Here is a 23,381-nt window from a genome sequence, read left to right as displayed (position 1 = left end):
CAGAAAGGCAAGTTTCCATGACACAAACAAAGAATCAAATGAAATGTCTAATTCTCTAATGATCTTACTAAACTGACTCCATAAAGTGAATCAGAAATTTAAACATGGTGGGACAACGCAATGGCAAAATTATCTAAGACATCAATTACGAGTAATTTTTGAAATGTTTAAAAAACAATCAAACATTATTGCATTGTATACTGTCACAATCACATTACATTGTATTTAAAAACGTTTTTGACCATGTTCCTCAAATTATTCGAAGAACTTAAAAGCTAGAAGTACTCTCCACAAAAACCAACATTGCACACTTGACGTGCCCAAGCCAAATCAGTCTTTTCAATGATTTCAAACACGTTTCTACGAAAACATTTTTTGACAGAAATTTCCTCTTGTCGATTATTTCACTCTACAAGACGTTCGCCAAAATTCTATTCTTTAAATAACATTCCTTCTTCAAATATTTTCCATCAAAGATCCAGCACCAATTCTATTTATTTGAGTTAGAGATAAATCTAGCCGTTTTTAAAAAATGAAGTTAAGCGAACAGAGCGACGTAATTAATAAAAGGTAACATTGTTTTTGGTATTCTTCACAAAACATTTTGGCAATAATTATCACCTTTTATTGGTTGAAATTTCAGATTGACTGCACTATATCTTAATTTTGAAAATCATTTTTAAATGCGGCCCTAATGTTCAAACACTGCTATTTAGAGGTATGGTTTCTTATAAATATCTTTAGTTTTACATAAATTTGTACATGTCGCACTTTATTCTTAAATTCTAACATATATATACAACATACATATACTATCATAATTATTTTATTTCTCATTGACAATTTTATTTTTTACTCAGAATGTTTAGGCGACTATTAACTAAAACATGATTCAGGGACATGATAAAAAATAAAACATGATATATATTGCTTTCAACTGTGTTGGTAATTTTTTTTAATTTTACAACAGGTATTTTATTTCACTATTAAAGTTCATCCACTAAAAAAATAATAGAATAAAAAAAATGACCTATTGCTAGAAGCGTAATATCCTGCCCTTCACCAACCACAGAGACGCAGAACCTGTTGTCTTTTTAGTTACCTGAATTCATACTGAAAGAAAGACGAAATATGTTCCAAGCTAAGAGACTATCTTAGAAACATGTCATCAGTCTCCTGTTGTTTTTTTTTTAAATCGGGATTTGTTGTTTAGGATAGATAAATCTAGTTTTATGAGGAAGCTGCACAATAATAAATACAAATAAATAAAAGAACACGAAATTCCAGATAACTATACAGATTATGTGGAGTACGTATATGGTTGTTCTGATGGAAGGATGATGAATGGTTGGTGAGATATGTACGAATGTACATACTTGAAATGCTCATGATGATGTAGATGGGTCAAGACTCAAGAAAAAAATTAGAAGCGTCTGTGATAGTGAGCGTAGAGTAGTGAGTTTTTTTCACGCAGTTCTCTGGGATGTCAGTTTACGCAGAAAATAAAAATAGAGAATTTTGTTTGGTAGTCAAAAAAATAAGTGCATTAGAAAATAATGGAACAACAAACTGGATCAAATAATCTAAAATAGGTTAGCATTTGGTTAGCACAAATGAATACGGATGATCGAAAAGAAACATAAGATGATGTTTAAAGAAATTAGGAAGAAAACAGAGTTAAAGGAGGTTCAATATAAGAAATAATGGACGCATTTAGACGGAGCGAGGTGGGCAATGGAACGACCTCAGCAGAGGAGATATGAGGAGGAGAATTATCACGCCGTAAGGAAGATAGAATTATTAAAAGATGATACTTTTCTGGGAAAGGTCTAAGTAGAGGTCACTGAAGAGGCTGAAAGTTGACTTGTAACAGCCTGACTCGAAACACCGGTATAAATATGTAATGAAATAAATAAAAAATAAAAAAGTTTATTTTACAACTTATATAGTCAATTACATAAAAAAAAAAGATGACACTTTGTTTCAAAATTACATCTAATAGGATTGTACTTTACTGGTATAAATCAAGGAATGGATGGTTGAACTCGCATTTTTCTAGCCTGTAATAAATTATAAGAACCAAAAACAGCATTCTTTTCCCATATATAGGGTATATAAAATGAACGGACCCATTTACTTGTTCTAAAAAAAAAACAAATAAGAATTCACCTAATTATATTAAATAAATAAACAACAAATATTAAAAAAAACATTACTAATAAAGTAGTTATTATTCTAGAATAATGTTAGACTAGTCTAACATTAATAAACTTAATAAAAACTCACTTTAAATTATCTAAAAATGGAATCACTTTGACTAGAACCCATTTGTCTACTTGAGCAGAATAATTTGGTTCAAATTCTGTAGATTCTCCCACATCCAGATCAACCAAAAAATGACATGAAGTAACATTTCCCTAAAATAAAACGATAAATTTAGAAAAATCGATAATGCAGCAAATTAAAATGTTTGCTGGGTACAGTCACGCGCCTTTCTTTCATTATAATATAGTGAACAAAGAAATTCGTTGAAAACATTTCGAGAAACATTGATCATGAGAGTGCCATTATTTTTTAAAATTTTAATTGATTAATTATAGTTTTAGGTCTCTAGGTAAAAATCAGATGTAATGCAAAATTTTTATCTTCCTGGGGATTTTCATGTTTGCATCTTGTTCAAACAGACATCTTTCTAAAAGCTCATGTTCTAGGACTCAAGGAACTTTAAACATTTATTTACTGTGGACATTCCAAAACCAAAAGTAACAGAAACTAAGTAATCATTCCCAATAAATAATCAAATATAAAATGTACAACAGTGTTATGATCAACTGAAACTTACATATCTTGTTACTTCCTCCTTATTTTCATTATTCATATGATCTGGTATAACAGAGGTACCATCACTCTGAGCATAATATTTTGGTAACTGACCACGAAATTCTGATTTCAAAAACTGAAGCGTCCATCTACAATGATATTCATCACAGAATTATTATAAGAAATGAAAATTTATATCAATGAAACACAAAATCTTATTATAAAAAAAGATTACCTATCATTTGGCAGAAAAAATGAAGAGGGAAATCTGTACCATTCTTTACCGACACAAATATTAAAATAATTCAAAGTAGGAAGATTTCCTTCAGCAGACATCTTGCTTAATTCCATGTACGTATCCATTGGTGCATGATAGCCTAAAAAGATAATTCTCATGAGGAAGTATAAATAAGGGAATACTCTTCCTAGGCCTACTATTACAGTCGGTACTGTAACAACAGCAAAACATCCAATTTATTCATCTGAAGCAAGAAAATGTTTTGATAAAAAAAAAATTACATTGAACAGAAAGTATTACAGACACGAAAAGAAAGTATTTGGCTCGTATAAATTTCGTAGAATTTTCATCGAAAATATTCGATGAACTCATATTGGCATCATTTTTTGAGAAAATGAGGGGAAGGGGCTAGGTTTCCGTCGGATTACCATTCTAGTTTCAAGAGTTGGAACTATGAGTATTATGGAAAGATAAAGTCGTTTGAGAGACTATAAGTGTAAAATGTCAATTTGAAGGTGTTCTCAGAAAAAAAAAAAAATCAAATTAACTATTTAGAAATTTGCTTGTTGCTATTAGTAACAAGTAAACTATCCTAAAAAGCGGCAAACCTCCAAACGACTGCAATTCCTACCATCCCATTTCTCTAGGGTCTTGTATGCTAAAGGCATATGAAAGGTTAATAAAGGCTAGGCTGGAGTGGTGGTTAGAGTTCCAAAACAAACTTCCTAGCTCACAATTCGGATTTCGACGAGGTCGATCTGTAGCTGAAAGTCAGACTCAGTTGATTACAGATATTTACCAAGCATATACCTCTAACCGGAATTTAACGGCCCTGTTCCTAGATGTAAAATCTGCATTCGATAATGTACAACTCCCTATCCTTTTTAATAAATTGTTAGCTCTGGAAATTTCAACAAAGGTGGCTCAAAATATAATCTCAATGATTTCAGATAGGATAGTTTATATCCGAGTAAACGATGAAATAACAGACCCGAGGACAACTCAAGTAGGACTGCCTCAGGGGAGTATCTTAAGTTCCCTTTTGTACGCAATATACGTATCAAATATAGATACGGTCATTGGACCTGAAGTGAGCATTCTTCAATATGCAGATGATATCTGTCTCTACACTGCGAGTAAGTCGGTGACTAGTTGCATAGAGAATCTAAACTCAACCATGAAATCTGTTGAAGACTGGTCATACCACCTTGGTCTTACAATATCTGAGAGTAAATCTACTTTAGTCCCGTTTACTAGGAAAAGAAGAGTTCCCCTATCTGATTCAGTGCAAATTGGCAGTTTTAAATTTTCATGCGCAAAGGAAGCCAAATTTTTGGGATTATTATTGGATAGGAAATTATCCTGGAAAAGCCACATACAACAAATTATTAAGAAAACTACCAGATATCAAAATGTTTTAAAAGCTATTTCACACAGTAAATGGGGCTGTGACCCAAATATAAGTTTGATTTTCTACCGTACAACCATTAGAGCTATCTTGGAATTCGGGTGTACCTTCTATGGACAGGCAAGGAAATCCACTATTCGTCCATTAGAAGTAATTCAAAATAACTGTCTACGATTGTGTTTGGGCTTCCTAAAGAGCACCCCCATAGATGTTCTGCACGCTGAATCTGGCGAACCCCCTTTTAAATACAGAATGATGTTTCTGTCCAATAAAAATCTGATTAAACTAAAATCATTTCACTATGATATATTCAATAACATTTCATCGCTTACAACTAAAGTGCTCACATATAATTATTGGAAAACCAAAGTTACACCTCCAATGGTTGATAGCTTCATAAATTGCTCTGACCTATCTCTTCAAATTTTCTCATCAACAAAAATGCCAATGTTTCTGACAGATTTTAAAATTTTACAGCAAACAGTACCATTAACTACACTAGAGGACTTTTCTGACATCCCTACATCCATGAAAAATACAGTATTTCTTCACAGAATAAAAGAGATATGGCCAGATTCATGTTTCATATTCACAGACGGATCAAAACATAATAACTGCGTTGGTGCTGCGGGCTATATCCCCTCACTAAACCACTCGTTTCAGTACAAATTAAATGAAAATGTATCTGTGTTCACAGCTGAATTGGTGGCTATCCTTATGGCTTTGCAATACATATTAACAATGGATAATACAAATTTCACGATACTAAGCGACTGTAAAAGCGCTTTAATTAAACTAAGTAGTATATCGGTATATTCCACTAACAGCCATTTAATAGTTCATATAATGGAAACCTTAAATAACGCCAAATCATTGGGGAAATTGATAAATTTTGGATGGATAAAGGGACACTCTGGGATAGTATATAACGAGAGAGTAGATCAGCTGGCCAAGGATGCCGCTACCAATGGAGAACCCTTAACAATAAAAATTCCATTTCAAGATTTCACCTCAACTATTAGATCTTCCATAACAGAAATATGGCAAAAACAGTATAACAATAACAAAGAGAAAGGAAGATTCTATAAACTTTTATTCCCCAAGTTAAAGACACGCCCGTGGTTTGCTAAAATGTCAGTTAATAAATCAACAGTGACCAGTATATGCAGAATACGAAGCAATCACCTTATATGTAGAGCCTACTAGAATAAGTTAAAAATAGTTAACTCTCCGCTATGTCCCAGATGTGGGGTTTGGGAAGATCTAGAACATGCGATGATGATATGCCCGTACTATGGAACTGCAAGAGACCCTCTCTTTAATATAATAACTAAACATGAAACATGTCCCTTCAATTATAATACAATAATTTTAAGCAAGAACATAGAGGTATTAGAAGCAATAGTCACTTTTTATATGAATTATAAAAAGAGTTTTATATACAATAATAATACTAATAATTAAAACTTCCCTAAAAATCTTACTAACGTAAATGGCTATATAGTGTGTAAGCTAATGCCAAGAAAAAAAAAAAAAAAAAAAAAAAAATCTTTTTAAATTTTATTAAAGGAAGAATTTAATTGTCAGTGTTTTATTTCATTTGCATAGTTATAACATGATCCCAAGTAGATTCTAACCAGTTATCTTAAGCAGTAATTCATATCTCTAATGCACTCTATTCATAATTTGAAATAAATTTAAATAAATAAATCAGAAAATACCTTTGTAAAGAGCTAGAATTCTAGTAACACCAAGTAATGAGGTGATAAACACAGTCGGAAAAACAATTTGCGAGGTATAATGTAGATAATGTTGTCCTGTTCGAACGAATATTCGAAAGTAAATTTTTTGTAGAGCATCCAGGGTTAAAGCACCACTTAAACAAATTAATGGATATATCGGAAATAAGAATCTTTCTTCCTGTAAATTGGAAAATAAAGTTATACTTCTTTAAAATATTCAAAACTTTCATTATAAATCGGCATAATATAATACAAACCTTATGGGGTTGAAAATTGAATACAGCCAGCCACAAATACAATGGTAAAATTGATAAAGAATAAGGCAAACAAGCTGGATTTCTAGCATTCACCGAGACTAACTTATTAACAGCAAGCTGCAATTAAATAAAATAACAAAAAGTCCTTTTTAAGTGATGGCAAAATGTAATAAACAAACAAATGTGAACATACCAAAGCAAACGGCGTAAAAAGGGCTGACAAAAAGATGAAGTTGAAATTCAAAAACCCATTTAATAGATAAAAATACCAAGGTTCCACTCCATACAGTTCAGATCCATGCTTTGAAAACACATTGTACATAACAATGTTAATTGGAGCAACCACTAATCTTCCATAATATAAAGAATCAATTCTCACCATTGGCAGCTTAAAAAAATTATAATAATTAATTAATTTTAGAAAATAATATAATTTCAACTCTTTAAAAATTAATTTTTTATTACCAGAATAATTGAACATGAAATCAGACACCATTTTGTGAATTTTGTAAATTCTTTACGGATAAATAACATATCAATTGCAATAGGCACGCTGAAAAAAAAAAATTATAATATAAAAGATAAATAAGTTTCAATAAGTTGGTTATAATTACACAATGGTGATAAATGTTGTTTTAGAAAACTTTTCTCATACGTCACTAAGGTTTGAGAATGTACTCAACCTGCGGAAAATAAAAAATATCAAATTTCTTACTAAAAGGTTGTTTATACCTATACATTAATTAATTAATGCAATCTCAAATTGCATGAGAGTTAAGTTAGGTTCTAGACAATTACGTTTCTTAAAAAGCGTTTAGCTATAATTATAATGGAAAATAATATTTTGTGGTTCAAAGTTATGTCATCAAAATTCACATTGATGAAAGGAACTTTATTTATATGAAACAAAGCTGGATGCTCGCTACAAGATTTGATATCTGGGTTTAGCAGAAATATGATTACCAAAAGATGTCCAAATTTTATAATTCAGAGGTCAATTAATTTTATTCTGTGGCAAGGGCAAAGGCAACAAGGTGTCATAATACTGTAATTTTTCAGATAAATATATACACATCACTTCATTGGCAAAGGCGCTCGTTTTTGTAATTGAGTAATTTGTAATTGTAGAGTTACAAACTCATTTTGGTTATAAACTTTAATTTTATAAGTTTTATTATTTAGTTCAAGAGAGAGTTTAATTTATTCATTCATTTATGAGAAATAAATTCGCAGACAGTTAGTTACCATGCATTTTCGTTTTTCATATAGTTTTTTCCGGCTTGAATTTTACAATGGCTAATAAACGGTTTAAAAACTTAAATCTTGCTGCTAAAGACACTAAAGAAAATTGGTATTAAGGAAATTTTAGATACTAAAAATCTGTTTAACCCTATGTTATTTTAAAAATCTTATCTATTTTAAAATCAAATGATTCATTTCAATAGTTATTTACATGATCGTTATTATTCAGGAACTTATGATTTCTCGTTAGACAAAAACGCCACTAACAATGTATTCTTTTCTAAAACAAATTGTCTGTTTTTGTAATATGAAATAATCTGATACACTACTATTTGAGGTTTCTGTTTAAAAATTAAATAAAACAATTACCCAATTAAAGCCGCAAAAGGCCAACTCAAAAATGCTGAAATTGCAGTAGTGAAGACAGCCAATTCGTATTTCCTGTGGTACCAGGCTCCGATTGATAACATTGTCATATACCTGCAGTACATCTCACATGTTAAATAAATAAGAAAATAATTTCTTTCAGTGTATCAGATTAGATTTGTATGGAAAGTGAATGTAAAGACAAATCCATTGTAACGTTAAAAACATTATTTCCTAAATTTCAATGTTCATAGATTGTGAGCGTCTGTAAAGTAAACAATGTGCATGGCAAAGTGGTGTAATCATGAAGTAGAGTTTGCCTGTAAACCTACATAAACTATTTCTGTAAGCCTTAAAATAGTGGGAATATTGGAAATATCAAAATAATCACAGTTCGTATTCACAGTATTCGTAAGCACACTATGTTCAAAAGAACACTATGCAACACTTTACTCGTTCTACTTTTCCTTTCAATAATTCATGAGAAAAAAATATAAAGAGATGAAAAAGAAAATAAATGACAATATCTGACATGGAAAATGAAGAAGGCAGAAACGATGTAGAAGATATAAACATCCCAGCGCTGAAAAGTAAAAATATGAGTGTGATTCTTCCCACATGAATTCCAAATTCTCTACAAACGCTCCTGAAATCAAGAACATAAACAGTCAAGTTCTAAGCAACAACTTTTTAATGGTTAATTGAATAAGCTTATCGCAGAGCTCGTTACTATCAGGTTTTCATTAATTTAAATTTTACTATGTGTTCAGAACTTACTTATAGAAATAGACTTCACATGCTGCACAAGCTACAGCAAACAAGCATCTCTGGAAGTAAAACAGTAACAATTTATCTGGCTGCAACAAAGCATTATATATGAATGCAGGTACCAACTGCGTCAATAAATAGGTGTATGATCTCAATGAATACTTTGGACTGTACTCCCATGTTTGCAAACCTTTCCCAAATAGTAAATAATGACCCTGAAAAAGCATTACGTTTCTGAGCTTATATAATTTGCAAACTAAAATAATTGCGAGATATGCTGAATTACTTACTGGTTCCCAATAGTTAAAAGTTTCATCACAATCAGTAATGTGACACCAAATAGCTGCAACAATGCGAGCTGAAAGTAACGCTTTGAAAGCGGTGTACCCTGTAGGAAAGCTTAGGCCATAATCCAGAGCGTTGTTCGTATTAACCGCTTCACTCCTAGAAACATTGCACACTTAGGGATCTACGATTGTTTTAATTATAATTGATAAATGATACTTCCAGCCTCTTTGCATTACATTAAGAATCTAAAATTTAAATTTGTTAGTTTAGCTTTACTGCAGTATGTTCAATTTACTATGCTTTTAATATTCAGAATTTTTGAGTACCTGTTTTGTAAATGTTTCCACTTAGGTCCATTTTTCCGAATATTGGGTGAATTAGGATTATTTCTTTGACGAATAGTATGTGGCATTTTCTACTGTTACTTAGCTGTCTAGGAATTGATTACCTATTTTAATTGGCATGATAAATCATTTTATTGAGAAAGACCTTTCTTACTTATACATTAAAGAGAATACTAAGCTACAAAGCTACTCCTTATAAAAATGCTGCGCGACGAAGCATATCAAATATCAATTGATAACGACGCGTTGAGTCTACCATCCACCACACAGCAAAACATAACCTGCATCATTTAACTTTTAACCGTACCGTAGTTCTCTCCTCCTTAATGCATTAGCAAATGTATTTTTTTTTTATATATATAAGCAAATAAACGATAAAATAAAATTAAAAAAACAGCATGTAATGAATTATTTTAAAATATAAATGAACTACTCATGTTTACGTATGTATACTCAAGTATGATAGCGCAGTGCACGGCTAATTCATTAAACTAATGAGGATGGAAATGATTGTACATTAACTTTAAGTTTCTACAAGAAAGTACTTTTCCTTTCTTTATAAGAAATAACTTTATTTATTTTTATTAATCGAAGGACTCAGAAGATCAAGAAGCATACCTATATTTTTTAAACCATATATTTTTTGGACAACATACAAAATACAATTTCAATTGGCATAAACAAGGGTACTTTTATACTAAACGCATGCGAATCTGTGAATCGGTCTGATGGGGAGCTTTCCCACAGTTTTAAGAACAAATTCAATGTTCTAAATGACTAATATATGAAATGAGGGCTGGAAAAAACTAATCTGTTCATAAACAGTATTCCTAGCATTTCCAAGTTCGATGTAAAAAAGTTTTTTTTTTAAAAAAAATTAAAGCTGTTTTCGGGAAACGAGAGTAGAAGCCCCGGATAAGGAAGGGATTGAGAGATGGCCGGAGTTCAGATAAATAATTCAGATCAATTGTCATGCGGTCAATATGAAAGTACCTGAACAACATTCCAACGACTCTATGAATTTTAAAAGAACTTACAAAAAATAAAATAAAAAGTATAACTCATAGGTGTCTTTAGTCGCATTATAAATAGAACGTTTCATTTCCACTTCAGTAATCTATTCAGTCTCTTTTACTTTCTTTTGCGTTTTTTGCTCCCATTTTTACAGTTTGCTTGTTTTTTTCTCAATTCCTTGCGTAAACTATTATATCTAGGGAACATTTTCAATACAGACTGGCCGATTATTATTTTGGTTGATAACGATACTGCTTCCTAAACATGAACATAACATATTAACATTTATTCAACTAAAATCTCGATTAATTTTCTTCATTTTCTACTAACCACAAATGTATCCTTATTGTCAAAGATTATAAAGCCATAAGCGAAATTCTCCATTTTCCCAAGCAAATTTAATTGAAAATTAAAAAATCCTTTTTTCTGCAATGCTTCAATAAGATTACATTCTGCAACACTTCAAAATAAAAAGGGGATTTTTGTCGTTATGCTGCAAAAGCTGAATACCTTAAAATAAATAAATCATACGTACTTTTCGTGTATTGTGAAAAAAGTTTTTAGCACCTGGTGCTTGTTCTCTTTTTTTTGCTCGAAATCTTTTCTGCCAGCATCGAAATTTTCTTGGAGTGTTCCTGCCATTTCTAAATTTGTAACTGAATTTGTTGATTTTGAACGTGAATTATTATATCCTCTTACATACATTTCAAGTTCTGACAACTTTTCAACAGCAATTTTTAATGAATCTGCTGTCTCCTGTAATAGCTTAAGTCCCGGTGAATCAAAATCAGACGAACATGCTTCAGATAATGTTTGAATGATTTCTTGATAAGTTCCTATCTGTTTCGAAAATGATTTCGTGGTATCAAACATGGTTTATATCAATTATAATTATTTTAATACTGCTTTAAACAACTGATTCTCTCACTAGACATTAAAAATTAATTTTATAACCGCAAATAACCTATTTTAAACTTTTAAGTATCGATTTACACGTAACACAATGGTATCGCTTACTTCCCACTGGTATCAACACTATCATTCACCAATCGATTAAAAAATTACATTGTAATAACTTACAATATAGAAGTGATTTTCTACTGTTTAGGTACCACGCGATATATTATAAACTTTTTATGTAATACATTACTTTACCGAAATGTTTAGTATCCACATAAACAAGATATCTTTTTAACGATCTTTCTTAGTGTCAAAAATTAGTGTGATTTTAAATTTCTAAATAAATAATAAAAAAATAATCATTTGAAGGTCTGCTGTTTCTTATAACAGAGTGATGCGAACATTTCTGTCTATATTGTCAAGAAAAGCAGAGTTAATGCAATACAGCGATTTTTAGGAAAGTTTGCAACTAGTTGGACTTTTGAATAACCTTTTTCAGGGTTGGATTAGGGATCTGGTCAGGTTTTATATCACAATATAATGAAATTCCAATGGGTTGCCCCAATGCCCTTACCAATCATTCCTACAAACATACTTAACACCAAACCGGCGCTAATAACCGTAGACGCCGATGCGCCGGGAAAAAACCACCAAACTTCTTCCTATAAAATTTGTAACTATACTGTAATAATTCGTGTTTTAGGGTCAAAATGACAGAAATAAAACTGCGTCAGATTCTTTATTTGTCCGTCTATGTAACATAAAAAATGAGTGCAGAAAAACCGGGACAAATATGTAGGTGATACAGGTAATATCAAATACGCAACCATGTAAAAAAAAAATATCACTATAAATCATTTTAAATAAAATATCACTATTTTATACCATTTTGAACTAAAAAATGAAAATAACAAATACGTGAATTAGGTAAATTTTGTAAGAATTGAGAAACTTATTAAATGGGTTTGATTTTTATTTTCTGTCCTAAATGTGATAAAGTTTTGTCCAAAGTAAGGGCTTTCTGAAACAAAACAAAAAATAAAATAATAATGAACTACATTTAATATAATTCTAATTGCAAATTTCGATAATAAAGACGAAAGTTTAGACACGCGATTGATTCTCCCAGGAAAAGAAATTATTGCGATTTTAATCGCCAAGCCATCGACCTAGGGACTAAGGCGTCTTCAGGGCTTATACTGGTTAGTTAAATTTTGTTGTTAATTAAATTCACCGTTTTATTAAAAAACGTTGGCAGTGATTGAATCTAATTACTGTCATTAGTCTTATTTTGTATTTATTGATTCAAAGCCAATGTGCAAGTGTAAATTAAGCAGTCCTGAAAATAAACTGGTCCCAAGGTCAAAAGCTTGTCAAAAATAAAATATAAAATGGTCCAAAAGAATGGGCGTACCTAAATACTGGGTGTACATTCTATTTGATTTGTGTGTTTTTATATTAAAGTAAAATATAAAGTTATATTGATCCAAAAGAATGGTGAAAGTGGGATCCAAGCAGGAGGCTCACACACAAAAAAAAAGAAGAATGAAATAGACATGAATCAGTAGGTTAATGCAGCATGCACTTATGGAATGGTGCAAATAAAGTAATACGCTAGACCAAAACAGAAGGATCGGTTTTTATAAGTGTAACGTTCATGAGATGCAACGACATATATTTCACCAGCCTCAACTCAACCTCTAATTAACCTCCCTACATATAGCGTTGCCCTGTCACTATACCCTCCTTTCTTTATTAACTTTATACACTTAAACAGATTAAACGAAATTTGAATCGCTGTAACGCACTAGCTTTATCTTTGCTCGACTTCCTCTATCTATCACCAACTTCCAGTCTTCAAAGTTCTCAGAGCCAGATCCTGCAGTAGAAATCTCTTCTGGCAGGGAATCTTCTAATGGTTTAGTATGTTCTGCAATGGTTTCCATAGATTTACTCTCTGGTGTCTTCTCTGCTGACATCAATGCCAGTTCCTTGTTACCACACCCCTATTCGATTGGACAGTGTAAGCTCTTGGTTGAACTTCCTTTGTTTCAGGTCGGATATCCACACCCGCTCGTTTCTTGCTAGCTTTCTTAAAGGCCTGACACGATTTCGGAAGGGTTCTTAATATCAAACTGTCCTGGAGTCATTACCAGGTAAATTAATACCAGTATTCTCGCCGATTCTGCTTACATCAAAACTCGCCCCACTGTCCAAGGAATTTTTTCTGTCTCCCGGCATAGCTATAATAATTAATCACTTCGCCATGACACACCTGATACCATGTAATGTTAATGAGAAGTCAAAATACATGAGAAGCAACGACTTATATTTTACCAGGATACCTCATCTCACTCAAACCTTTATTAATTAAAACTGTCCGGTAGGACTGTTGTATAAGGTTGATCGTCAAAAACTGCACGAAAAAGTATCAATACATACAGTATTGCCCTATCACTACAATAAGAAAAACTATCACTACAATGATTAAGGAAAAAATAATTTCTTTTAAACTTATTAAACTGGTAGGAAAAGGAACAGCCAGACATTGTGGACTCAACCGTGCCGACTAATGTCACATAGTAGAACAAAAATCATTATTTCTCCTATAATTTGAGAAAATTGCTGGAAAGGAAGAAAATGTTTTCATAGAGGTTATGAACTTCTGAAAAGGTGGTGGACCACACAGTAAAATAATTAGAAGGTTTGGCGATACGAGACAAATGACTATGATAACAAGTACAAAGAATTATGTCAATTGTTATTCTTCAAAATACAGAACAGCATAAGCACTTTTAAAGATTTTTAAGAAACCACAAGAAAGAAATTGGTGATGAATTATTGATTTCGTTATTACGAGGCAGAATAACTCATTAAAATTCCTGGATGTAAGTTAACAAGAGTGCATAGAATGTAGCTCACACTACTAATTGCATTGGCAGGAGATACTTGTTAAAGAAGAAAAAAAGTTTTATTCAAGTTAAGTAATCCCCGATTTTTTCAGGCGGGGATTAATCAACTATGTACCAATTAGGCCCGTGGAGGGAGTCGGAAGCACATACTTAGCAAATTTTTTTTAAAAACTAAAAAGTTACCCGCGGGATTTCCCACTTACAAATCCACGTTCGTAACCAGCTTTGTTCAAGTAATACGATCATTAAATAAAAAATATTCTTTCTGTGTTTCTTGATCACTTAAAAAGGCACACAATTATATACTGAACTACACTGTAAGTGGAGCCAAGTAATTATAACTAAGTTCTGCCTGGTTTTGAAATAAATTCTATAATTTTCTTATTCTTAATTATAATTACAAAATATACGCAATAACTGGCTCAAAAATATTTAGAAACAAATTCCATACACACCTCTCTAGATGCTAAATCAATGAACGATATTTCTGCAAATGGTCTGCTATCAGAATTAACCAACAGTATATCTACAAAATCAAGACCTGCTTTCTCTAACATTGACACGATGTGGCCGTAATTTATCCTGAAACACATCATATGCTTAACTGTGTTGATCTTGTTTTGACACCTGATTGGATTACAATGAGAAAATTCTGTGAAATGTTTAAGAAGGAGACGAAATTTAGTTTTAGCAGTCCACATAGCTTATAATGATTCCTCTGCCATAGAAGACCCACTTCCTGAAATGAATCCTAAATCAGTTAAAATTATTTTAAAATGGTAAGCAATACGAAGCGAACTATGTATGTAACCTGAACTTCACTATTTTGCGAGGCAAACAGAGGGAAAGAGAAAATACTATTAGCTCAGAAAAAAAAAATAATTTGATTCGAAACACTCAAGGATCTTTCTCTTAGGACTCATTCTCCATTATAAAAGTCAAATTATCTTGCGATTTTCTGCCAACTCGGAATTTTAATAAGCAATAACACTTTCAACTTACAACCGTAGAATCCATAGAAATGGCAATTTGAAGGAAAGCCCAATTATCCCCTCACAAAAAGAAATCCTAAATTATTTATTAGTTTATCCGAAAAACATTTTAAACAAAAGTGACTTTATATTTTTGATACTAAGTTTAAAGAGCTTGTCATGCTTACGTTACTCTAAAAAATTATTTTATTTAAAGGTCTAAACAACCAAAGTCTAACCAACTCCATACCTATTATGTAATTTTCTTTCAAACTCAGAATTACAGCTTATGCTATATAAATGGTGGAACCATTCATTTAACAAAAATAACTGAATGCATTTTTTGGGAAAATTGTTTAAAATAAAAATTTTAGTTCAACATCACTAAAATTGGTAGGTAATTAGTTACGAAGAAGAAGAAGAATTTTGACATAATAAAAAACGTGAAAAATGTGTCCCTACGAGAGAGGGGTTAGAGAATGGAAAATTAGTGGAATAAAGTAAGGTACACGGAAGAGGCCTTCAAGATCTGTAATGCCAAGGAGGGAGGAAGAAAGTTGCATTTCGAGTTCTGTAACAGAACATTAACAAACATAAATTTTAAGCTTCCTTCTGCTTTCGTATTCGTATTTGAAATATTTTGTCCACACAAGTAATATCAGCTTTTTAAATAAATAACTTTTTTCTTTTCTTTTTTATTTCAGGGGATCTAAAAACGTAAAAAATTGATGTGACCGAATTACTACCTTTTGCTGGAATAGAGAAAGAAATGGAAATAAATATTACTCTATACAGAAGGGAATCCTTTCTTTTTTTCAAAAAATTCTAGTACAGAGGAACCACCTTAACTAGATTGATGCTAAGATAATGGAAACCTACCTCGGATGCAAATTCGTAAGTTTGACTTTATAGAAATCTCCATAAAAATAAAATTCTTTTGGCTGATTACGAATGTCCTTGTTAATTATTTTTTTCTTCTTTGTATGTTGTTTACAATCTTCAGTCGATCTTCTTTCAGGGACATCGTTTCTTTTTTCAATTGATTTAAGCTGGTTTGTTTCATTCAAATCATTATTTTCTGCCGTATTTTCATTTCGAGCAAGAACACAATTGGTTTCTACCTTAGAAGAACATTCTTCCTGAAAGGATAAAGAGCAAGAACTATTATAATTTCTGACACGGCCTGGAATAGAAATTTTACTGCAATCCGAATCCAATTCTTCATCTTCCGACAAAAGACTTATCATAATTATCTTTTCCTGGGATGCACAATCCATAGCACTTAAAGAGTTAGGTTGATTAATTCGCTTTATTTGCGTCTCTGAAGAGGCATTTGATATTTGATGTTCGTTCAATTTTTTTTTACCACTTTCTTCTGACTCAAATGCATTTTGATCATTTGTACAAACTATATTTGAATCGTTGACAATATCATCTAAACGACTTAAAGAATTATCTTTCGGAATATCGGCAGATTTAAGATCAATGTCACTTGATATCTGGGAAATGAGTTGTTCAGATCTTTCAGTTAGTAGCTGAAAACTGCGTTTCTCATTAGCTTTTGCAAGGATATTTTCATGTACTCTTTCTTTAATAAAATTTACACAATTCAACGATCCTTGTAGATTCATTTTTAGAAAATTTAATACTTCAGAGCAATCCTTAGAAATCTGAGAGGTTTTTTCAAATTTCGGAAAAGCATTTTGTTCGGATGAATGCACATATCTTTCATTTCGCTTCATATCATTCTACAAAAAAAAAAGTATAAAAAATTTGTGCTGAAAAGATTTAAAATAAAACAAATGATTTCTTTAAATAAAAAAATATATATGTATTTTAGCGACAAATGAAATCACTTACGTCATTAATATTGGCCAGGACGACATTTATTGTGGCAGATTTGTTAGTTCCATCGAAGCATTGATAATCTCCTTTATCTCGTGTGTCTGTGGCCAATTTCATTAATTTTTCGTTACTATCTTCAGTCATGATGTTAAAACTTAATTTTCATTTTTTATCTTGATGAACTATTAAGGTTCTTTCTATTTTTAATGAAAAACAATGATGAATAGATCGTATAGAAAAATGAATCTTTAATATCCTAATATACCTTCTAATTTCATTACATCAATCGAATTTATCTGAAAAACATAATGTATTCAATAATAAACAAATAATTTTTACTAAAAACTGTTCCGAATAAAAATCTCATTACTTCATTCACACACCGTATTATAAATTAGATCCTTTTTATTCCAGTATTTTTTAAATTCATCCTCGCAACACTTCAGCAATCAGGTTTGTTCTGAAAGCTAAAATTAAAATTGATATATTTTCTTAAAAGTGAGGGTTAAAAAATAAACTTTCATTGCAAAATTTTCTCGAGAAATAGTGGAATCGGTGCTGGTGTCCAAATGTTAGGAGTTCGACACTATTCTGTAAAAAAAATGAATATTAAGGACTCAAGAACTCGTACAAAAACATCAGCTAGAAAATTGATGCGTAAAAGCAGACAGTATAGATAAGTTACTGCGATTTATAAAAGATAAGGAGTATAAAACAAAGGATTAGTTAGGTGCTGAAAATTATTAGAACTCCAATACTCAGTACTTTGGCAGGCCATCTTTGTCAAGAACACTAAAACAATTTTTTTAATTAATTATTTGTGGCAAGAGTCTTTTTATCAAGAAACTTTTGGCTCTTCAAAAGTAATCTATGAGAAAAGTACGTAATAATAAGCAAAACATGATGAAAGGAAAAAGAAAATTTATCAGTGAGTATAAAAGACGAATAGGATTTCTCCTGTAAACTAAGCCTGGGAGATGATAAAAGGGAGAACGAAGGGCAAGAGAGACAAGAAGGCCAAGAATAAATCAAATATTTAGATTAAAAAATATTTATGCGAATACATTCTGGAATTGTGAGACTGGAAAATGTATATTTAGAAAAAGTAGAGAATTATGAATTTATTAGTGACAAACTTCATCAAAAAATAAGTAGAGTTTTGCAATTTTCTACAACATTAACTGCTTGTAGATACTCGAATTAGATGAAATTACTAATAGGTAAGAGTTACTGTTGGATATCTCAGGAGCAGGTTAACATTCGGAGCCAAAGAGCTATACCAACTAGTACTTAATATTCGCCAAGATTCTTCTTTGATTCCAACAAGTATCGTAAAGACATTTCAAAGAATATACCATTATTATCATACCTGATGAACCAGACGGTGAAGATATTGACGTGATTTATTTCTTTTGACCAATTGCAACATCAATTACTAAGCTTTGATTATTTTGCAAATTAAATCTTCAACTTTCAATGCAAAGAATACGAGCGTTCCAAAAAACTTTTACATACTAACATTATAAAGTTCAAGTTCTATAAGTTTGTCATATTTGGTTGCATACTTTCTCGATTGGCTTAAAATGTAGTAAATCTTACAAAAAACATACAATTCTTTTGTGATTTTTAGAACTGAAAAACAAACTTATTTATTGATTCAATAATTAGAAAGTCTTAAGAACAGAAAGGGTATAATTATTATGAACAACTAGAATTCATTCAATTTTAAGGATATTTTAAATCGATAATTATCAAAAGACTGAGCTACGTTTGACATACCTTTCCTGATCCTAATGCTATTGTATCAACTACTTAAAAAAGTTAAAATACTCGTCTGACAAACCAAATAACCTTGTTGATAGCCACTACAGAACCTTCTTCAAACTCCTATACTTCCAAATATGGCAGGTGTAATCAGGTCAAAACTTTAAGTTGTTGAAGCAACTTGTGTAAAGAAAACAGATTTTGTGCATTTTGTATTGGTTTCAGATTAACTCTCCTTAAAGATTTCTTATGAATTTTGCCAAACGGGAATTATTTAAGTACGGTTGGAAGGAAGGTAAGTATTCACTTGTTCCTTTTATTTCCGCTGATTATGATTTTATTTCTATTCTTCCTTGAATTCTAATTATTAAAATTTCTAAATTTTAAAGGGAAAGGTCTGGGTAAAGAATCAACTGGTACAGTGGAACCAGTGCGACCAAAACTAAAATTCGATAACAAAGGATTGGGTTTTAATTATGGAGAAGAGTACAGTTTCAAATGGTGGGAACATGTTTATGATCAAGCAGCTAATAATATTTCAGTCATTTCTGCAGAAGTAAGATACTAGCTATAAAATATAGATCTTTTAAAACAAAAATTAAAGTTCTGTTATGTATTCAAAATCCTCTTAAAGAGATAAGAAATTGTTAAAAAAATCATATCTATTTTTTAGGAAGTTGTACAAATTTAAATAATGTTTAAAGATGAAAGGAATAGGAAATAGCTTTTTATTTATAAATTTTCTTGTTCTGGGTGTGCATATTTTTTTTAATTTTAGGATGGGACTAAGTCGTTAATTTCAACGAAATACAAAAAATCTACTCCGATTACCACACAAAAAAAGAAGAGCAGTCGAAAATTTAAAAGCAAAAAAAAGGATACTACTTTGAAGGTTGTAAATGATATTCCAGTGGTGAAGTAAGAACATTATTTTTTTTTAAATTTAATATATTAACCTTAATTTCATATCGTCTTTTTGGAAGGAACTACAGGATTGTTTGCGGACAGAACGCAGGAAAAGAGACTTTGTAACCAAAGTAATGTTCGAGACACCAAAAAACTTATTCCCAATAATATAGCCATTAGGTAATGCTCTTATACCAAATCTTTTATGACCTAAAATATCCATTTAGGCAGTTTTATTTACAAAGTGCAGACTTCATTTAGAATTGAAAGTAAGATAAATCTATCTGTGGGTTATACCTTTTTCCGTAAGCGTGCTAAGAAGTTATAGCAGCCTCAATGCCCTATATTTTCGAATAATTCGTGTTCAGACTTACTTGATTTCGCAGATGGTTAAGCCATTTGACATTTTACGCTTGGTCATATTGAGCTTCTGTATTGTTAAAAAGCTCTTAAAATACCCTTTACCAAATATGTCTGGGGCTGACTTATTCCACCCAAAATATGAAATGCGTTTCAAAAAATAAAAAAATTATAATTTTTTGTTCAGCTAAAAATTTGCAATATTCTTTCTTTCTTTTGGACTAAAAATGTTTTAATTTACCAAGAAGTTAAACTAATCCTAATTTAGAATGCAAGGTTACTTAAGTACTAAAGTTAAGACTTCGATGCTGTCGATTCGTTCCGTCAGTTACTGATGCTTTTACCCTCGTAGGAGTTAGTAGACCGTACTTACCACTTCCAAAGGGATCTGCGAGTATTTCCTAGCCTTGTAGTAAGAATATGGCAGCCTGACAGTAAGAATAACTTTCAAACCTCCTAAAATCGCACAATGCATTTAAAACCCTCAGCAGTAGGTAGCCGGCTCACCATTTATTTCTTGCTACCTTATTTCAGTCAATTATATTCTATACACGAACACTTTCCTATGGTCCTACTAGTTTGAAGTAATGGACCATTTGGATAAGTTTCTTTTACTGTTACGTGCCAGTAAGTAGCTTTTTAAAGTTCTTGATTGTTAATTTTTCTGGCTTATTGTAGCCAACTAAATGGTAACATAGTAGTGATCACAGTTTCTTGCACGATTGTAAGTAATGTGAGTCCAATGATTGCCTTTAAACAAGTATATGGAAGTAAAGTTAACTTTTTAGAGTTTGTTTTTGGTGTCAGAGGTTGTAAATTGGGAATGGACTACATTTTATATTGTATTGGTGAGGGAGGGTGTTAGGTAAGCGTAATCCAATTAATTTTAATTAATTAACTTTTCTGAATATTTAGGGTGTGATTGAAAAAAGTCTCAGTGTATATGTAGTTCGAACTTCGAAGAATCGCCTAGGTCCTTAAGGGTTTATTAGTACGTGGTTCTATTGCGAATTCATTATTGAATTGTCATTAAATGTTTTAGACATTTTGTGTTCTCATCGTAGTTTCTCCAAATTTGGAGTAATCTGGCACTTTAATTTTGCTTATTTATCAAAATAAAGTTTAATGCCTTCAACTGGTGTATTGTTCTTTTGTTACATTTGAATTCCAGATGTAAATGTCCAGTTCTCGAGTTAAAAATTTCTTCAGATTTAATCTCTTTTAGATTGTGGTCAACAAATTTATATTAAAAATGCGGTTAGGTTCGCCATGCTAAATTATATTGTAGACTTTATCCAATGTAGCGTGGAGTTAGCAGGTGTGGTGCGAGATGGAAACGTAAGTGAAGTCGAAATCACACCGGCCTAATCTACCTCCAATGATAAGTCCCATAACTTTCAGAGATACAATTAAAATGCATGATACGACGGATAAAATCTACAATTTATATTAAGGAAAATAATGTGAAAATAATTTTCCGGTGTGCAGTACTAACGAGGCACTAATCACTTTAGAAATGGACACATTGAAATATTGGTTTCAGTTGTTTTTCTAATACTTATATCATATTTTATTATTTTTCAGAGATATAAAAAGAAATGATAAAGTACTCGTAAATGGAAAGTTAATGAGATTGCTTATACATGAAAATAAGTATTTACTAAGTAAAGAAAAGGTTGACACTTGTGTTTAAAGTAAATTTTAAAAACAATTAAATTTCTATTGCAATGCTTGTTTGTAAAAAAAAAGTCAAAATTTTGTGGAATAAATAACAATACACAAATTTTGTAAGGAAAAAATGTCGGCTTTTGCATGAGAGAAAAAGTGTTGATAATTTTTGTAAAAATTAATCATTTTAAGATAAACATGCATTTAATCTGTTTTATTTTGATCACCTACACTTGTCAATAAAATGTGTACGTTCTAATAGGTTTTTTTAAATAGCTAATTTCTTCTCATCGTTACGTTTATTCAATTATTGTCATTTACTGCAAACCTAGTGAACTTTATACGGTACCCTAGCAGAAAAAGTTTTTATTTAAGATCTTGAAACTAATCACAGAATGTCCAAATTCTTGTTACGTTAGAAAGCATTTAAGAAATGAATGTTTCTCCACCTTTTGAATGAAAATTTTTTGTTTTAAATAAATAAGAAATTAGTTGGGAATTGCTTTCAAAGGAGCTATTTTCTTGGTTTATGAGCCATTAATATCAAAAATAGCCAATAAGTTATGTCAATAAAATGAAAAACTTGTGCAATAAAGGCAGCGATTAACGATTTATAAGAAAAGTAGCAATTTTGATTGTTTACTAAAGCACTGTTTAATTTTAGGCAGGAAGTTCAATGCACAATTAAATACTGCTGGAGTAGTAAACTAAGTGGCCTCTGGTGTAAAATTATCCTTATGATTTCATCTAGTTTCAGAACTGGTGGATAACACATTACGCCAAATGTGGGAGAAGTCCTTTGAGCCTCTCTCTCAAAAATTTCAAGAGTTATTCGTTTAGACACAAATGGAACAAAGGAGACGCAGTGGCGTAGGCATTGGTTATTACTAGAATCTTATATTTGTAGGGTTATGCAGGATCCGCGCAGATGATCATCTTGAAAATGAGAGAAAAAAACAGCATTGCTCTTCAGGAATTCGAAAAATAGGTTTCCGGATAGGCGTTAATAAGATTACGTAAGAAATACTACAGTAATCGGCAAGTTATCGATTTTTTTTTTTTGGTTGGGGAACTTCCTTATAAGTATCTGCGATTCTTGAACTCAGATAACTAACCCAGACAAAATATTCAGCGAACTTCTAATCTTAATTTCGAGAATTTCACATTATCATACTAGGAGGAAGAAAATTATTTCCTACGAGTAATGTTTTAATTGTGCTGCTTATTTTAGGTACCCAGAAGCTACAACAATCGGCAACTTGGGGAGTATTATCAGGGGAAAGGACAATTTCATTCCAATAACTTATGAAAATTACTGATGTATGGTTTTTTCGTCCTTCTGATATCCATCTTAGCCAAGACTGAATGTAATCGAGGGATTAGAGAAAAAGAGACAAATACGCTGAGATAGAAACAGCTGCAGATTAGCATCAAGTTTAATGACTTCTCGCTTCAGAAAGTATTGTAATGATGTCAAATTGACGATCCCAGGTTTTCACTAGAGATGTTTCACGTTCCTGAGGCCGAAACGTGATATGCTAATATCAAATCTACAACTTTTAAAAGAA

The 23,381-nt window shown here is 31.3% G+C and overlaps 3 protein-coding genes across 11 annotated transcripts; 1 reads left to right on the top strand and 2 right to left on the bottom strand.

Annotated features, from left to right (window-relative positions):
- Positions 1 to 1,913: 1,913 nt before the first annotated feature.
- Alg9 (alpha-1,2-mannosyltransferase Alg9) lies at positions 1,914 to 9,779 on the bottom strand. Its single transcript, XM_074127422.1, has 13 exons — positions 9,456 to 9,779; positions 9,132 to 9,285; positions 8,851 to 9,056; positions 8,606 to 8,719; positions 8,077 to 8,187; positions 6,931 to 7,018; positions 6,659 to 6,853; positions 6,466 to 6,582; positions 6,188 to 6,386; positions 3,056 to 3,197; positions 2,843 to 2,969; positions 2,287 to 2,417; positions 1,914 to 2,142 (listed from the first exon to the last, which is right to left on the bottom strand). The coding sequence occupies exons 1-13, from the start codon at positions 9,539 to 9,541 to the stop codon at positions 2,025 to 2,027; spliced, it is 1,788 nt and encodes a 595-aa protein (XP_073983523.1). The 5' UTR covers positions 9,542 to 9,779; the 3' UTR covers positions 1,914 to 2,024.
- Positions 9,780 to 10,094: 315 nt separating this feature from the next.
- On the bottom strand, positions 10,095 to 19,028 carry LOC141453799 (uncharacterized). Of its 6 annotated transcripts, none has more exons than XM_074127427.1 (9): positions 18,895 to 19,028; positions 18,485 to 18,747; positions 17,486 to 17,706; positions 17,131 to 17,411; positions 16,150 to 17,018; positions 14,755 to 14,881; positions 11,023 to 12,408; positions 10,818 to 10,947; positions 10,095 to 10,745 (listed from the first exon to the last, which is right to left on the bottom strand). In XM_074127427.1, exons 4-7 carry the CDS (start codon positions 17,257 to 17,259, stop codon positions 12,343 to 12,345), a joined length of 1,191 nt encoding a protein of 396 aa, XP_073983528.1. In that variant the 5' UTR covers positions 17,260 to 17,411; positions 17,486 to 17,706; positions 18,485 to 18,747; positions 18,895 to 19,028; the 3' UTR covers positions 10,095 to 10,745; positions 10,818 to 10,947; positions 11,023 to 12,342. The 6 variants fall into 6 exon arrangements, with proteins under 6 accessions (XP_073983528.1, XP_073983526.1, XP_073983530.1 ...); XM_074127425.1 differs by having other exon boundaries at positions 17,499 to 17,706; XM_074127429.1 differs by having other exon boundaries at positions 17,486 to 17,582.
- LOC141453808 (G patch domain-containing protein 4) lies at positions 19,029 to 22,072 on the top strand. 4 transcript variants are annotated; one of them, XR_012458190.1, is made up of 5 exons: positions 19,029 to 19,174; positions 19,269 to 19,435; positions 19,658 to 19,797; positions 19,863 to 19,965; positions 21,730 to 22,072. XR_012458190.1 is itself a non-coding variant. In XM_074127446.1 (5 exons), exons 1-4 carry the CDS (start codon positions 19,129 to 19,131, stop codon positions 19,956 to 19,958), a joined length of 414 nt encoding a protein of 137 aa, XP_073983547.1. In that variant the 5' UTR covers positions 19,029 to 19,128; the 3' UTR covers positions 19,959 to 19,965; positions 21,730 to 22,072. The 4 variants fall into 4 exon arrangements, 3 of the variants coding, with proteins under 3 accessions (XP_073983547.1, XP_073983546.1, XP_073983545.1); XM_074127446.1 differs by having other exon boundaries at positions 19,658 to 19,771; positions 19,872 to 19,965; XM_074127445.1 differs by having other exon boundaries at positions 19,658 to 19,771.
- Positions 22,073 to 23,381: the final 1,309 nt, after the last annotated feature.

The sequence above is a fragment of the Rhodnius prolixus genome, unplaced genomic scaffold (assembly GCF_049639745.1).
Source record: "Rhodnius prolixus isolate KJV_2025 unplaced genomic scaffold, Rpr scaffold_3, whole genome shotgun sequence".
Taxonomy (NCBI): Eukaryota; Metazoa; Arthropoda; class Insecta; order Hemiptera; family Reduviidae; genus Rhodnius; species Rhodnius prolixus.
Note: the sequence above shows the minus strand (reverse complement) of the source record. Positions and strands in the feature narration are given on the sequence as shown.